This window comes from Notothenia coriiceps, unplaced genomic scaffold, assembly GCF_000735185.1.
Source record: "Notothenia coriiceps isolate Sejong01 unplaced genomic scaffold, NC01 NC01_scaffold00024667, whole genome shotgun sequence".
NCBI classification, from domain to species: Eukaryota; Metazoa; Chordata; class Actinopteri; order Perciformes; family Nototheniidae; genus Notothenia; species Notothenia coriiceps.
The window spans coordinates 2,730,649-2,749,308 of NW_011357368.1; the positions used below are offsets into that span (position 1 = coordinate 2,730,649).

At 40.7% G+C, this 18,660-nt stretch overlaps 1 protein-coding gene across 1 annotated transcript in view; it reads right to left on the reverse strand.

The window, feature by feature from the left end:
• Positions 1-9,684, reverse strand: part of LOC104955415 (septin-7-like) — a 30,057-nt gene extending 20,373 nt beyond the window's left edge. The window contains exons 1-3 of the mRNA XM_010782741.1: positions 9,535-9,684; positions 3,502-3,602; positions 3,285-3,419 (exon numbers count right to left, since the gene is read on the reverse strand). Of these exons, the coding sequence (XP_010781043.1) occupies positions 3,285-3,419; positions 3,502-3,602; positions 9,535-9,684 (386 nt within the window). The remainder of the gene's footprint in view (positions 1-3,284; positions 3,420-3,501; positions 3,603-9,534) is intronic.
• Positions 9,685-18,660: the final 8,976 nt, after the last annotated feature.

The following is an 18,660-nucleotide window of genomic DNA, read 5'->3' on the forward strand; positions in this document are numbered from 1 at the left end:
CCCAGAAAGTCTTGTGCATATGGTAACCTGATAGTTTTAATGAAGGTTATTGTGCAGTGCATCATCAGAGAAATCCTGCAGGGACCTAGATAAAGCAGGATTCACAGTGTCTGGTGTAAAGAATAAGAATGTCGGAGATACTGACTGTGGTGATCTCCAAATGTTATTACTTTTAGATTTCAACTATAAATCGTCTCTACACACTTACTGCATGCTGCACTCAGTGCTAGATTTTTTTACTGCCTTTTCACTGCAGCATCTTTGGGTATAAAACACCTTAACACGCACATCTTGAAAACACGAGCATGCAGTCTAATGCAGGACTTTTTCATTTAAAACTCTATAGCCATATACAAACCGCAATGCTGCAGCTGTTTCAGAGTATTCAACAGTTAGAAACTTTATTTTAGCAAATGTACTGAAGAGTTACAGGAAAGCTAAACCTGATACCAGATATATTTACCCAGAGAAACTAACTATTTCCTCAACATGTACTGGCAGTGTATCAATAGATAGCTTGAATGTTGAGTGGGGCGTGCTACAGGCATTTTATAAGTTCAAGAGCAGTGGAATTCAGAGAAGCTTAGTTAACTTACTCCATTATGCACTTTTAAATTAGAACATGTGCAAAGCTGTGCGGAAAGCAATGTTAATTATTGAACATGTTTAATTGAACCAGACATTAACATGAACCTCCTTTAGGTTCCCAAGTCACTTTTAAGTAAAAGTCCCAAAACCAATGAGACCAGGAACAAGAAACAAGAACTTGGGTGCTGTCCAATACATGTAAAGATAAGAACGGATATTAAACATGGCTAAATGTTCAGAGAAACCAGTCAAACTAGAAAATGCATTTCCTGCAGAAAATGCGTGTGAATGTTGTAAACTGTGAACATTTGTGGCTGAATTTAGCTGAAAATAAGAAAAAGCTGAATATGTTATTAGCTGAATGGTAGCTGCTTTTAGCTACAGAGACCAAGTAAGTGTGTTGCTGAACTTAGCGGAGAAATGCAGAAAAGTGAAATGATTTGAATCAAATTGTTCCAGCTCAAATGCATTGCAATGACTTTGTTGAATACTTGAAAGTGAAATGTTAAACTGGAAGAGTAGGAAAAATAGTGAAGAAGCTTAATATTTAAAAGAAAAGGTTTAAAAAAATGTATAAACAACAACATGTATAGCCTCAATGTCCTGAAATAGCTGTATAAGTTAATAGTTGAATGGTTTCTGTAGCTGAAAATAGGCTGAAGAAGTTAAATATCAGATGTAAGTAGTCATTAATTAATGTGTATTAAGAAGAGAAAAGAAAGTAAAAAGACTTGGGAAAGCAGCAGAATATTTTGACGGCAAACTTTTCGACTAAAGCCATACGTCACCAATAATGTATAAAATATGTGGAACATGTTGAAGTCTGTATGAAGTCTCCATCAGACAGAAGAAAATAGGCTGAGACAGTCTGTTAAAGTCCAGTGTGTTTGTCAGTGTTTGTTTCTGTGCTGAACACCTAATCATAACAAATAATCATAACACCTGATATGTTTTTTTTGGGGGTTTTGTATGTAAAATGTGAAGATGGGAGCAGTTTGTCTAAAGTATACTTCTCTCTCCTCTGAAGAAAGTTCCGGACAAATTTAACATGGGAGTCTATTGGGAGCTAGGTTGACTTGTTGTCACTCAGATCACTATTGGGCCAGAACGGTGGGTCCGTTTGATATGATGAAGGCAATTGAGCAGGCCAGACTAATTATGCTCCTGAAATCTTTTGAAATCAAAGAGGATTTGAAGGTTCCTCCCATTGAGTTCCATGTTAAAAAAAGAGTTTAAAAAGCTGAATATTTCAAAAAGTATAACATATTTTGAAAAAGTTGAAAGTTTCCCATCATGTGCTGAAAAGGCTGAATAGTTCGATATTCGAATGGTTTCTGTAACTGAAAGTATGCTGAAGTTATTGAGAGCCAAAATATTGGTTGAAAGAAGAAGAGGTAGAGGAAGAATAAAGATTTGAAGAACTATAGTGGAATGCTGTGGCACAGCATTCGCACTAATAAAGATTTGAAGAACTATAGGTGTTAACACACTAATTAACAGAAAGCATCAAGTCCACATCTTTTCTGGCTAATAAATGAATTACATTTTAGACACCTTGCATTCAGCGAATCCCTGCAGCATTATAAACTACAGAGATCACAATCTAAGTGGATCAAAGCTCTCCATAACTGAGCCGCAGTAGATGGGTGGATATGTGGAGACATCACTCCACATTTTAACCAAGGCGGGTGCTGCAGCAGTACTGACAAACAGGGAATGTTCTAGTGATGCCAAGGGAACACACACACTGTGAGATGAGAAAGTGTGTTTGTCTGAGATGAGAGGCTTGGCTGTGGGCTGCTCCACTCTGATTGGTCGATTCAGTGATGGAGAGCAGAACTCTACTGAGCATGATCAGAAATGGGTTATGACACACACACACACACACACACACACACACACACACACACACACACACACACACACACACACACACACACACACACACACACACACACACACACACACACACACACACACACACACACACACACACACTCTTTTTTAAATCTGTACATGCGACATCTATTGCATGTCTGTCGGTCCTTGGAGAGGGATCCCTCCCCAAACGTTTTCCCTGATAATTATGGGGTTTCTTTCGGAGTGTTTCCTTGTGCACTACCTGCTCTCAGGACAGAGGATGCTGTATGCTGAACACACTGTACATTAGAATGACTGATAGAACGATGAAAGCACATAGGAAAAAAATGAGATTGATCTCTTATGTCATGTTTCAACAGGAAATACTGTAAATCAATTCTAAAGATAACAATTATCTTCATTATCGATTAATCTGCTGATTATTTTTTAGATTCATAGATTTATTGTTTGATCTATAAAAAGTTCAATTTAAAAAAAAATGGCCATCAGTTTCTTAATATCCAAGTTGATGTCTTTAAATATGTTGTTAGTCCAAAACCCAAAGGTATTTTTGCAAGAAAAACATGAATGGATAAGCTTAATATTTTACAGACATACTATTATGTGGGCTTAAAGTAAAATGACATGTTCAATATGGTTTAAATATTTTAAAATAATGTTCTAGTTCCAACATGGCATTTACTTTTGGCACCGACATGTAGGGAAATGCAACTTTAAAAATGCCAAAAAGAGCATTTATCTTAAGAGCCTTATACTGTTGGGCCTTTGGTCATATTAACCTCATCTCATTACAACCTGATCTCATGCAGACCTACCCGTGTCCAGAGGGGGCGATGAAGTACAGGCAGCAGTGCACTCTGTTGTCGGGCATGGATCTGCGGTTCACTCTGGACTCTGCGTTCAGGAAGTCCTCACACTTACTGTCAATGTAGTTAATGACTGGCTGCCAGCTGGGAGATAAGAGATATCAGTCAGAGAAACCAATCAGATGAGCATAAAGAACATTTGGATATACCTTGATGATGCGCCTACCAGTTGCTGTTATCCACTGCATCTCCAAACCCTGGAGTGTCCACAATTGTGAGCGTCAGTTGGACACCCCCCTCCTTTATCAGCACCTTGGACTGCTCCACCTGAAACAAAGAGACATAAACACGATTAAGTACAATACAAGTTTGAATCAAAACCTGTTCCTCACATCTAAATCTGAGTAAGTGCAGTGTTCTGTTTCAACACTGATTCAACAGTATATATTCAATTTATAATGCAGTACAACTTGCTAATGCGAACGTGCCCACACACAGTCACCCGCTAGTTTAATTATGTGACACTGACCTCTCCCACTCTGAGCACTGATGATACATCATGCACCCACACAGCCTGCTGGGAGATTCAGTTATACCAATATCAGTGTGTTTGTGTGTGAGGACACTCGAAGCCTGTGCTCCTGCCGCAGCTAAAACATATCATCCGTCGCAAACAGAAGCTAACCTGTTACGATGTACACTGACATTTAAACCCAGCACATACACAAAACATAACACTTAAAGTGTTTATCCCATTCGACACTAATGCACCAGCACTCATTATGGTTTGTATCTTGATGGTTTATGGCACTCGTAAGTTGCTTTGGATAAAAGTGTCTGCTAATGGAATGTAATATGTGGAGCTGTGATGGTGCTATGGTAAAGGAGAAATGATTACCACTTTCTCACTATACAGGGTACTGAGTGCATACAGAACCTGTACCTCTAAAGTAAAGTACTCCTTGAACTAACATTGAGGGTGTTTCTCAATGTCGAGTAAAGCTGCTCCAGAGCCACTATTTCAAGGATGCTATGTCATCAAGTGCCGCCGAAGGACTGTTCCAATCTCCAGCATACTTGGAATTCTACCGAGCCCGGCGTACTTCGTTTGGAGAAATTTCGAGGCTGCACATGTGTAGACTCCACGGTCTTAAAATCCCCACAATGCTTTGCGCACGGACCAATTTCCCCAAATCTGTGCCGGAAAATGTAAGGCGGGGCTTCTCATATGACGCACACCTGCACACTTGCTAGCCTGTTCCACTCTTCGTTTTCCGAATGCCAGGAAGTATTCTTGCCTCGCTTCTGAAGCAAGTGACTCGGAAGACATGTGCTACCAAGCAAGCGTACTCGACATTGAGAAACACCCGAAGAGTGTTGGTAACATGCTTTTGAAGACCTTCTGGAGCCAATCTTTCATGGGCGGTAGAATCAAGACTTGTGAGGCCAGCAGACTTAATAAGCCATCGGGGAAGGCAAGCGTTAGTATTTTTAGCAAATATACCATTTGAGATTTGAATGGGATCTATTCAACCATTATTTGTATACTTATGATGCTCACTTTACCAGGCAGAGTATGCAGTCCACCTCTTCTCGTTAATAATTTAAAGAAGGTTTGACAATTACATTTTTTGGACGGTTGTAGTGATCTTTGTATGTGGAAAAAGCCCAACTGAAAGAGACATGTACTTTGTACCTTCGCCTGGTAGAATGCCAGGGCATACGAGTGGAGTTACTGTCATTTATTTTGAAGATGCTGGGTAAAAGGACACTTTGTTTTGGATATGAATAAAAGACTGAGATGGCAGAGATGTATTTATTGTAGACGGTAGATAGATGGTTGATGAAACATCAGCAATTGATCTCTTGAAGCACATTATTAAACCCAGAAAATATAAATTCAGTTGAAAGATAAGAAGATACTAAATATAAGTCAGACTGTAAAAGGTAAATGGACTGCATTTATATAGCACTTTATCCACCTATTTACAGGTGTTTACATTTACCAGTCGACATTCATCCATTCATACAGAGGCAGCGTTGCAATGTTCAATGAAGCTAACATTCACACACCGTTGGCCAACTTGCCTGTGAACAAACCCACAACCTTGTGACTGAAAGATACCGCATTACCTCATAGTCGCCTGTGGGTATGACTTCATAAAAAGGAAATGTGTGTCTAGGAAAATGCATAAAACTAAAATTGATAATACATTTTGAAATTGTGACCATAATGTCAATATTTAGGTTGTGGGAAATGGCCTTAAATCTGCAACCATCTCTATATAGTCAAGGAAGATTTCCGCTAACCAATATTCTTTATATTAGGCATCAAATAAAAAGGTAAAACTGTTCCCGCTGTAGTGCCTCAGTATACTTTAAGAAGCACACATTGCTAGAGTGATTTAAGATCCAACATATTATTGTTAAAATACCAAAACAGCCTGATTTATTTCTGCTTGTTGCTTTAGCCTGAAACACAAAAAGCAACCATTCCACCTCACACTTCAGTCACATGCAGCGTTTCCGCCAGGGGGGCGTTTTGCCGTCATGGCCTCTTGCCGTCCAAAGATATTAATAATTCGAGAGAAGATCGAGAGTTTTTATCGATTGAAATAACGAAAAGGAAAAAGGACAAGGACATCCCGCTGTTGGAGGGGCAAAGGAGTCTGGTGGGATTCTTTTTGGAGTATTGAAGATTGTTTCCCCGACATCGGCGGTGCCTGCTACAGGACAACACGAACATGCGCGATTTGGACGCGATTAGCGGTGCTAGTGGAGCACGCGCATTAGCTGCGAGCACCAGAGCCTCGCACCGGTATCCGTGGTAAACTGTGGTAACATGAAGAGCCGTTTGGGAGCCGAAACAGCCGGCGCTTTAAGAGAGCCGACCCAAATGATACGGCTCACTAACGTAAAAAGACAGTATCTATAAGGGTGGACGCCCTCTCAGCCCTGGTCTGGCGGAAACACTGGTCACATGTCTCCACATCAGCTCAACAGATCCATCATTTCCTGCAGCCTGTTTGCTGCTCCCTCGCCTCACCGCATACTTTCACAAGGCCATCTAGTTATTTTAGGACCGGCTCTTTAAATCAAACTACAGCCCTCTTTCTCTAAAACAACAGAATCCAGCTTTCACAAGCCTTCAGAGAATCTGTCTGCTTTACAACTGAGCACATTATATATATATATATATATATATATATATATAAAAACATGCACCGCAGCCGCTTGACATACTGAGCTTAATTGTGCACCCAGCGTGTTAAAGTGTGTGTTTGTACTGTAAGTGTCTGTGCATGTCATGTCAGCCATCTCAAAACCAAATCTACTATTTCCAGCGTTTCTCCGAAGAAAAACAGATTTGGAGGAAACCACAAAAATGCCATCAGTCTCAACACCATCATTTAAAAAGAAATCCGATCAGGGGGAACTCGAGTAAGCGACAAAGAATGAGAGATTGTTCTGGAATATAAATACTCTGACCCGTCGACCCCCCTCGGCCCCTGGACCACAGCACCCCTAACAAACACTCACACACTGACTTCGACTTACACCATGGATGCCCACGTAGCGCTCATGAGGTTCACAGGAGGTCGGAGATTCTTTTGACCAACCGATGGGAGCAAAATGTTCTAAATGTTTTCAGTCTCGCAAAAACAATCTCGCCCCATGCTGAAACTGAAGCATCAGCCACATCACCTGACCAGTTCTGAAATCCATCAGGACACAGTGCACAAGGACAGTCATACCATTCAATTTAGAGTTTTTTTGAATGAAGCAAAGATCTTCTGGTGTCTAACCGTGTCGATAATTTTGCTTAATAGCTGGTGATTTGGCACTTCATTACACTGAAGGTGAATTGGAATTTAGCTTGTGGTGCTAACAGCAATAGAAAAATACATGACAGGAAATCATGTTTTAAGAAACTGTATAGTACATTGACTCACTTTATACATTTTTCAGTAGAAGTATATCTGAAGACCCTCTTAAAAGCGTACTACTATATAGTGGTGCAGAACCACTGATTTAGATGGAACAACAATTGATATCACAATGTATCTGTGGATTCTCAGCTGGATTGTATCACTCCTCTTCCTAAACAGAAACACTTTCGCCTAACCACAGCAAATTAAAGAGTTGACTTCAAGGAGTGTGTTGTGGATGTGTGTGGGTGATGCTTGTTTTGCAAACACCACAAGTCCTTCTACAAAAACATTTGACAAAAGTGCAGTTATGAACCAACTAAAGAGAAGATTATGTTTTTTCAACCGTTTAGCTATGTCCGTGTGTTGAGTTTCATGGGAACATTCTTGCCCTGCTACTAACCCCATCAGGCCCCAGGGAGAATGCAATGACTCTTTTTCTTTGAGTCTCCTTGGTCACCTCTCATTAAGTCCTCAGACTCTCTCACTGCTTCTCTGTCCATCTCCTCCTGCATCCCTCCTCTTCCTCATGGCAGCATTGCTCATGTCCAACCCTCTATTTCCTTCTTTCCCCTTCACAACCCTTCTCCCTTTTTACAGACCGTTTCTTTCCTCTCTGCTCCCCGCTGCTCCAGATGTAGTCTGACCCCTTCTTATTTTGTCATGACCATACAAGGTTAAAACCAGGCCCTGTGGCCTTGCTGTCTCCCTCTTAGATCCTCCATCCTTATTCTTGCCCTGCTTTTCCTATGATATTCAACCCCTACCTCTTCTTCCTCTCTAGAAGACTCCATGACTTGCTTCCTATATTAATTCATCTATATGTGCTTTAACCTCTGTTCCAACCAATGTTGCTACGAAGCCTAATATTAATTTGTATACACTTTATAGTGTACATTATTAGACTGGTTCTACCCGCGTTAAACCTTCTTTCTTCTCTATTGGTCAACTTACCTTTAAAGAGGCCCCTGTTTTGGGGGGTTTTCCCTTTCTTTTAGTGTGTTCTATAGGTTTTTGTGCATGTACATGGTGTCCATTGGGCTAAAAATCCCTGTGTTCCTTAAGGACGGAGTTTCTCTCCCACACTTAAGTTTTGAGTATCTCATTACTACACTGACCAGCGGGCTACATCTTCCACATGATGTGATTCCAAACACTTGTGTATATGTTTGTGAGAGCAGCAGGAATGTGGGACATGTTATGGAGAGGTCAGCCCGTCTTTGCATGAGGCGAGATAACAAAGGTTGTGGGTCAGGTCAGGTGAACGTGTCGTTCAGACAAAGGTGGCGTCTGAAGAGTCAGGTAACAGACATGTTATATCCAGAAATGCATGTTTCCTAAATGTTCATAGATATCTCATGACAGATCATTGTCATGGCTGTGGTTAGGCAGGGAAGGTTGGGTATACTATTTTTGAAGAGTGGTGCAGTGATGACCCAGAAGTTAGCATTAAAAGGGCTCTCTCGTCAAAAGACAATGGAATTTCCCATTGGATTTGAGTATATTGCAGAAAATAAGATTGGTGGTAAATACACGGCAAAGACATCTACAAGTTTTCTTTGGAAGGATAATCTCCACATATTAACACCACTTTATGATTTTTTAAGCATAAATGCAATCTGAAGAAGTAAAAAGTAAAAAAAAAAGTTTGGTTATAAATAAACATTACAGTCACATGACGTCACGTCACCACTGCTAAGCTAAAGGTGGCTAAATGTTCACATTTGTTAGCAACCGCTGTTTTTAGATAGCATAGAAGTTCAGAACTTTAACGTGTAGAGTTTTTAATGACGTATTTGAACAAAACGTTATCATTTCTTCAGCTTGTGTTAACCACAGACCGTATTCAGGCCCCTAACCAATAAGAAGTTGACTTCGGGAGGAGGGAAACTTATTCTGTAAAATGCTAACTCCTTTTCGGGTTAAGGACTCATTCCTGAACCACTTTATATAGGTCCCTTCTACTGCATGGAGAACATATACATTTACACATTATACAATACATGAAACAAATAACAACTGTCCATGTGCAAGTGTTGCAAACAACGGACTAGGCATTGAATCTGTGCTGCAGAAATGACATTGTTTATTTTCTGTGAGGTCATCACAGTGCATCAATAACTGCATTACTTAATCCGCCTGAACTGGGTCCTTCATATCAACAGTATATTGTTTCAGCCATTGTTTAGAAGTTTATTATGAGGATGTCTGTGTGTGGTGAAATATCGGAGCATTTGACCTTCTTACAGCCTTATCTGTATCGTGATGAAGCCTAACCTGAAAATCAGGTGAGACGCCCGATGTGAAGGTCCTTAAAGAGAAATAATCACCTGCACAGTCTTCTTGATGCGCTGCGAGGGCCCCGGGTAATCCTTGGAGTACAGGTCAGTCAGGAACAGAGAGTTGATAAGTGTCGACTTCCCCAGACCAGATTCCCCTGAGGACAAACACACAAATGTTACAATACATAAAAAGATCATGAATCTATTTATTTGTCAATTTTATGGCAGAGCAATGAAACATTTTTAGATGAGAAGATGAAGGCAGCCTGCTGGCCACATGTTATGTGCATGCATGAATAAGCTCAATAACAAGCAGGCACACAATAAAACATGCAAAATCTCATGCACACACTCACACACACACAGGGCCTGGAGCTGCAGCAGAGAACATACAGCAGAACCATTGTGTGTGTGTGAGGGAGAAGGTCAGGGGCTCGTGTGCCGGCTCGCAAAGCTCTCAGATGGAGGGAATACAAAGTTTCCTCTCCTGCTCCCTCTCTCCCTCACATCCCCATTCTCTTCCTCCTTCCCTTTCACTAAACACTTCCTTAACATACAGTGAGCGAAAAAGCACACGTCCGATTGTCCGGGACGTGTTATTTACAATATCGGACAGGTACATCTTTCCATTGACGTGTCCGACGGGCAAGTGACGTTTTTCGCCCATATTTATTCACAACTTATTTATAAATTCAGCTTACAAAAGGCAGGACTCATTTGCAAATTGTCCGTGTCCGCCATTGTTGTTTGCGACCGCTTTACGTTTCCTTCAAAGAGCCGGCTCTTTTAAGTGAACGCCCGCGAACAAGCCGTTTTTTTGTTTTGGTTAAGTAATACAAGACAGAATGATATGATGATCTCCGCGCTACGGGTGCTCCGTGCATGCATGCAGTGACATGTAATATCCAAGGATTAGAGACGGTTGGATGCTGCTGTTTTGAGCATTGCAATATATTTATATTCACTGTTATTTATTTATGATTATCTGTAGGCTCAGCTGTTGCTGTTTTTCTTTCTTTAGTTAATACTGAAATAGAGCCCTGCTGTTTTGTTAGGGCTTTTTCTTTAAATACAATTTAAAAATGTTGATGGGGAAATGGTGTGTTCAGCTAACAAGGAAACAAATTGAAATACATTTTGTCAGAAAACAGTGGATTAAGGGCTTGAAAGGGGACCCTACCATTTACTGTATGTACTGATGGGCCTGAAAAGCGGCATGTAAAATAATTTTAGAAAAAGAAAAACAGGCATGTCCAGATTGGACAAGTGAAAAATGTATTCGGACAAGTAAATTGTCAAATTCACTTGTCCATGGACAAGTACTCTCTAAAAACGTTTTCTTCCACTGACATATAAATCTTCCTTTTACTCTGCTTTCTGTGCCAACTTTCCATTGTCTGCACCCATTCTGGTGTTAGGGATGCAGTAGTCACACAAACACACAGTAAACATTTACTTGGCAAAGAGCGCAGTCTCCCCAAACACACACAGTCTCACACTCTCACACACAATACTGTGATTAACGGCTGAGCATCTGGCTCGTGTCTCATGAAAGGCCTTGGAGGAGTGTTTGGTTGGAGGAAAGGGCAGCTGCTTGTCCTAGAAAGACCTCAGATACACCATCACACAGCCTTTGAAAATCTGATTCCACCCCGACCCGATGTGACCAGAGTAGCTTACCAAACATTTACAAGACAAATATTAACGAGGAAGAGACATCAGAATCCCGCTTCATTTAGAACTACCGTTTTTACATTATTTAGGTTTTTAAGTATTTTAAAGTTGTGAAGGAAATTCTTCTGGAGCATTGACTGAAGATGCTATACTGGAGGTGATGCCTTACAACACTTGAGGTTTCATTAAAAGGCTTGGGCAAGGAAAAGAGAATACAATATGCAGTCGCATTGTAAGCCACAATCTTTTCCCATGCATTTGTCTTGAAAAGGGCATGCAGTGAACTTCTTTATCCAAAGATAAGTCGATGGCCTCAGAGATCCTAGTCGAAACCTTTCGCATTGTCACTGTCTCTGGTATGAGAGATCAAGGAGATACAAAGTCAGACAGCCCTGCCTTATCTCTTATCAAGTATGGGCAGACAGCTCTACATGTTTAGGTTACTATATTGTGGATGAAATGTATCAGATTAAAAGTTTGAATATGCTTAAATTAGGGTTTATTGATTACAAATATATAATTCCGTTATTGACAATAATAATCTGTAATAAATTAAATACTAGTATTAGTATTTTGGCGGAGATAAAACAAAGACATGGTGGTGTTGTGATAAAAGAAATGGTGAGAGAAAACAGAGGGTTTTTGACTTTATTATAAAATTATTTAAAATTATTGCCAAGAATCGCGCTGTTTTTCAGACACTTAGCTAAGGCGTCGCCAAAGCAGCTGTGGCCCTCCCTCTGTGTAATGTGACACACAGCATATTATCCCTGCTCTCAGACTGAAGCTCTATCTGTTCCTACAGTGGAGACCCTGTCCACTATTTCCCACTCCGGTGTAACTTCAACAAACTGGTTCAGCAAAATGCCTTCCCTCTGTTTCACCACACCTAGAGCAAACTATGCAGGTGTGCCATTACAGTGAGGTAGTGATGGTTCCTACTGATGTCCAGATGTCTCCACTCAGTGCAAAATATGTAGCTCAGGCTGCCTAATTCGCTAATAGCCATGTAATTCATGGTATACATCCATGTTGGTGTTACAGGAGCATCTTTGGGACAAACTTGGTAATGTAATTAATTTGCGTTTTTTAATGGTTCATCAGGTTGGTTATTTATAAGGCTACAGTCAGTTGTGTCCATTGTTGGGGAAAACATTTACCAAGGCCTCTGCCTTTGACCCAGTTTATCACTCTCTCCTGTCGTCAGCGTTCGGGCATGCGACCTTGGGGAGCCAATTTCTCTCTTCCCTTGAGAATATTTTTGTCTCGAGCTAGATAAATACTTGAGATTTGGTGAGAGAGCTTCAGAATTGGTGAGGCAGGAGCCTTGTGGCTGCAGCACATGTCTTGGTCAATTCTCCCGGCATAACTTTCAATAAATCTTCGGTGTCTGCCATCAAGTCGAGCTCTCCCGTGTTCTCCTTGTGTTTCGAGTCGTTGCTCCAGAGGTTTCCTTAACATCCATGAGAAGCTTCTCTTTGGAAGGTTTTTACATAGATCTTTGCTGATCATTTCCAGGGAACAAACTTTTAAATGTTGCCAGTGCACTTGCTACATTTTTCTTTCCATTCTATGGATTCTCCATTTATCTTCTTCTAAGTCAGCCACCTGCTGGGGGAGAACATCCATTCATAACATCTGTGTATTCCATCAGCCCATAGCAGCGTGGATCCAACCCTGGTTTACCTTCTTAACTCCTCAGTGTGCCCGTGTGTTTGGTCAGTTATGGGTGATATTCTGTCCCAGTGAGAGTTAAATACACACTGTATCTCTGTGTATTCTACTGCCTCCCCACAAACTCAAACGTATATCGGACTGTTTGGAGTCAGAGGTCAAGCACGCACACACGTCCACACAAAGCTGTTTCATGATGAAATAGCACAGCTGTATGAAGCTCCTTCTCCTCAGTCATGAGAAGAGGGGAGGTTATCTAAACTGAGAGGGGGGGGGGGCATCTGCTTCTCCTGTTAGCTTTGCTCTATTGGTAGGATAGTGTTAATGCAAACTCAACTTAACAAACAGCAGGAAGTGCAGAGGAAAGTTGAGCCTAACAGAGAGCGCACTCACATGCAGGCTGCAGATGCACCAGCCATTAAAAAGACGTAAACAGATGTGAGGGATTTAATGGTAAACTTGAACTATGGCTGCACAATTAATCGAAATGTATCTAAACCAACATTTTGCCAAGTGCAATATCCAAATCGGAGGGGGAAATATTAGTTGCGAGAACATTTTTATTATTAGTAATTGTTTCCAAATGATGCCCGTCCTGAAACATTTACCATAGCGACCTTGAAAATGATTATGCTAAACATGTTAGCAAAGTCAGTGAAATAAGAAATATTTGCATTGGTTTGTAGCGTGTTTCTGTCCAGCCAACAAATATAAGTCCAATATAACTCCCTTAAGCTTTGTACAGCTATCCAGCAACTTATAGAATAATATCTGTGTGTTTGGCTGCTGTATGATAGTGTTTGCTGTTTGTGTTTTACAGTGGGTTTGTCAATCAAGCCTCACCTCTTACTCGCACTTTTATCTATTGTTAACATAAAAATACTGATACGTGCAGCTTTAAAGGTCCCATGTCATGGCCATTTCTACTGATCATAATTCCATTGTTGAGGTCTGCTAGAATAGATTTATATTGTGCAATTTTCTAAAATCACATTGGTTTTCATACAGCATCTCTGTATAGTATGTGTATTCACTCTCTGTCCTAAACGGCTTGTTGGAGCTCCGGCCCCCCCCCCTCCCTGTGAGCCCAGTGGCCGTCTGCGAGCCAGCGAGACACAGCCCGAAACACACACACACCCGCAGCCTGGTTGGGAGTTTGTGTGTGTGCTCACACACTCGCCGCTCACAGCCTCGCCGCATCCCGCCGACTCAGGGAAGAGAAATCGGCGGAGCTGCAGCTGAGAAAAGATAACCTATCGGTTCCGCGGACGTAGCGGCTCCACGGATTGGTCCATTTGCATCCCCCCGGAACCCCCTAGTATGGTTTAGTCACCATTTCCATAGCCCCACCAAAGATATTCTGGGGCAGCATAGACAGGTGTTTTCTGTGTTAGAGTTTTACTCGCTACAGGGTGTACTTTGAGGGTTTGTGAATCTGCAGACCGTTTACATGCAGAAAAACCTTCATAACACACATGGGGATGGGTAATAACCGGAAAAGCATGACATGGGACCTTTAAGATAAGAGCATTTTGGAGTAAGACTAATAGGCGTCATTATTTGCTTATAATCTTTAAAAATGTATGAACAACTTTTCAAGATATGTTTCTATCCTTCAAATTATATCACTTGGGAAGCCAATTTCAAACAGATGGGACACAGATGCATCAGGAGTGATTTTACTTAAAAGTGGAAATTGACTGTCCACGGCTACGCACACACAAATGTGTTTTTGCTTTGAAAATGATAACTTTTGCTAAATGTAAAACTTCTTAAACCGAGATGTTTTAGCATAACCTGTTTAAGTTTGAGGGGTCATGTTGGGAGGAGCAGAAAAGGACAGCTTTGCAACTATAATGCAGGCACACGTGTGCCCAGTGAGCAAACATCAGTGGATTCTCAGCAGACATTATGTTGGCTGTCCTAACGAAACCAAACAGCTTTCACAAAAACTCATTCAGAAACTAAGAAGGCTGTGAAGAATCTGTGAGGATAACTTTGAACCCTATTCTAAAAGTTTACATTTTACCAATTAAAGTTCTGCAATGACATGGCTGTATTAGCTATAAATGACTGGTAGGTTTCTCTAACAGAGGCCCAGTGTTACAGATGCTCCCCCCCCCCCCCTTAGGGCAGGTTCGTCCCAATTAGCCTCCCTAGTTCAGCTTTAATAAAATATTGGTTCCACATGACAAGTGGAAGCGCAGTGCCAGCTCTCTGTAAATAGACTAATGACCTAAACGTCAGAATTAGGGCTTCTGTGTTCAAGCATTAAAGCGGGACTATTGTTAATTTGACCAGTGGGAGATTGCATAATGTTTATAATACTGTCCGTTTTGCAATTACATTATAATTAAACCAGGTTCCCAAACTGAAAATGTGACAGCGGATTCAGGAAACACCACCTTCCTTTCCCCCTATTTTTGCTATATTCTGAAAGAAAAATCTGTGTTGAAATCGACCGGAGAGCAGCAGGTGGGTCGCTCAGTCCTGACCAAAGTTGAATTAAAGAGCCCCTATTCTGCTTTTGGGGTTTTTCCCTTCCATGTATGACAACAGAGCCGGTCAGCTAACCAATCAGATCAGATCAGGCTCTGGTTTCAGATAGATGCTGAAAAGAGGTGCTGCAACCCAGTACGGCTGTCCCGAATACCATTTTCCGGGCTCCGGATATTCGGTAGTAATCATCAGCGAATATTCGGTGCGGAGAGATTTGTATTATTTTTTTATAACATTTTTTTTTCAAAAAGGTTTCATAACACGCTCCGAATCCGAGACACCTGACAACACGCTGTTAAGCAGAAGCGCAGAAAGAGCATACTATTACGATTTATATGTCTCAGTACTCGCAAACATTAAAACTAAATGTGTCCTCTGTAGGGTAACTGTAGGGTCTGCTGTATTGTTGAGGATGTTGATGGCTGGGATGCGTGGTGATGCACCTATGGACACAAGTTATTATTAGGCTGAGCTACTCAACTGTATGCCAATAATTGCCTTAGCCCCAGATGTTCCCACATTACTCCTATTATTTTCACTATTCGGATAAAATTAAAAAACTAATATAAAAAAACAATTCGGTTGCTTGCTTGCAACTATTTTCCAAGCAAAGTAAGTGTTATATTAGTTTTTTAATTTTATCCGAATAGTGAAAATAATAGGAGTAATNGCGATCGCAGAATTCGTTTTTTGGAGGTCTAATATTTGTCCGGGTGTTTTGATTTCAACTGGTGGAGTAATCCCGAAGTGGTGAAGTCTTGCGTAACCCCTCGAGAAATGTCAGCTGAACACTTTTACAAATCGCAATCCGCGCCTCTTCTATGATATTTTTTAAATTATCTCCAAGCGCAACAGTTGGCTGTGAGCCAGCCGCCGAGCATGGTCGCGGCTGGCCAACATTTTCGGCGGCCGGATCTTCGGTGCATCCCTAGTTACAAGAGTAATCTCAGAACGTGTGTGTGTGTGTGTGTGTGGTGTGTGGTGTGTGTGTGTGTGTGTGTGTGTGTGTGTGTGTGTGTGTGTGTGTGTTGTTGTGTGTGTGTGTGTGTGTGTGGTGTGTGTGTGGGTGTGTGTGTGTGTGTGTGGTGTGTGTGTGGTGTGTTGTGTGTGGTGTGTGTGTGTGTGTGTGTGTGTGTGTGTGTGTGTGTTGTGTGTGGTGTGTGTGGGTGTGTGTGTTTGTGTGTGTGTGTGTGTGTGTGTGTTGTGTGTGGTGTGTGTGTGTGTGTGTGGTGTGTGGTGTGTGTGTGTGTGTTCGAAGAAATCAGTCCTGCAGGTTTGAGGAGAGCTGAGATACTTAAGATAAGCTGGGGATGAGAGGCAACAGCAATGATCTCTAAAGTGTGTGTGCAGCAGTGTGAGTGTGCATTCATTTACGTATTTGTACTTATGCAAGTTGAATTTAATACCATACATTTTACAAGAAGATAACTGGAAACGGCCATCAATGCAATTCCACATGCTTCCTTGTTACATAAGGGATCTACATCCCCTATAATGTTCAAATGGGCCTTTACAAATGTATTTAAGTAATTTGTATTTTGCTGCTTTAACTCTACTGTTTGACCCTTTGTATTTGGACTCTATAGGCACAGCTTTTTAAACAAAAGTACTTACTGCTGATGATAAAAACATGGAATAGAATAATGAAATTGTATATCATTAGAACATATATAGGAAGTGTGTGTCAACAATGCTCAATCCTGGCTCCAACTAACATGCAACATTCGTTTTTTAACCATAACCATTACTCTCTTCCACTGTTCAATTATTGTAAGATTACATTATCTCACCTTATTCAAGAAATTTGAGTTTGTAAATTAAATTCAGATGGACCTCTACTTTTTTTGATGCACACTACTTAAACTATTCCCCTGTATATGCAATACCGTTAATATTTTGTTGTGCTTGTCCGATCTCAAAAGCATATTTGTTATCAGCTTTATGATGCTGTCTTTTAAAAAAAAAGTTAGTCAAGGTTCTCTATTGAAATATTAAAGGATGCTAGTTAAGTTATATATAACACAAGTAAATTTAATGGGGTGTTAATTAACTGACAATTCTTTTTTTATTATTAAAGTAAGAAATTGCAGTTGTGACATGTAATGAGACACATTTTCTATAAACTTTTTAAGGAACCATAGTCATTAAACTATACTTCAAACATAGGCATGAATAGGCTCAAATAAGAAAAGGAAAATTATCAACCTTTTTTCTATTTAGTGTAGAGTAAGAGAGTGCAAAATCAGCATCATTTGAGATTGCCAGGGCTAATTTTCCTCCTTTCAGGAAAGACATTCGCAGCCACTTATTCGTGTAATAACTTCCACAGGCTTGAAAATGGCCTCAGCTGGCGTCCACACCATATGCAAAATGACTGCTTTGTGAACCGTACACAGGAAGTAGTAAATGGGCTATAACTTAAAGGGACACCTGCACTATAATGCTAAGAGGTACATTATAGACCTCACAGCTATCCCTTAGTCAGTCTTAAGTCTCTGTCTGAGCTGCGGTTTCAACATGAGTCTTGATGTAGTCGGAGGAAGGTGATCGTTCATAAACCTGGTTCAATGTCTTCTGTTCGTATCTTTTCTCAGGCTGCAGGCTTGTGTTTTATTATGTGATTAATAATGCGCTCCATCTGCAAACAGAAATCCTGGGTCCCATGACTGCATCCATAAAGGCAGTTAAAGTTAAATACTTTAGCTAGCTAATGATAGCATAGACAAAAGAAATATGTAATAGTCCATCACCAAGCTCATTATTTACAACTCCTTGGTAAAAGGACAAGTGAGAAATACCTTAATAAAAACAGAGTAAAGGTTTGCATCACATTGATATGGCTTATTGTTGGAAGAGGATGTTTAAAAAAAAATGTTGCCTAGACGTTTGCCTACGGCTAAATGCAGTACGCCAAAAATGCACAAGCCATACTATTCTTCTAAAATCAAGCTTTGGCTAAGAACTGAGAATAATCGTACTGTAGTTTATGCTACAAACTTCGGATTTAATAGAGAAGGAGATGGTGCGATGTCAATTAGATGCACTCGTAAGTATTACAGTACAAGCAGATGGGGCACACAAGCCACAGCCATGCAGATAGGTTTTGGTTTTATTCATCTATGTTTAGATATATGCTTTCCTGCTGATGACTCAATTCAGTATGCCTAATTATGAACACAGGACTCAGGTGTGTAAAGGATTCACTGGTTTTATCCACATTGAAGCAGAAGTGGTTTTTCTGCGCCGCTGTGCTGTTGATTAAGCTTGACATGATGAGAGCAGAAGAGCTGCTTGGATTAAAAAACTGCTGACTCCTCTCCCTCCATG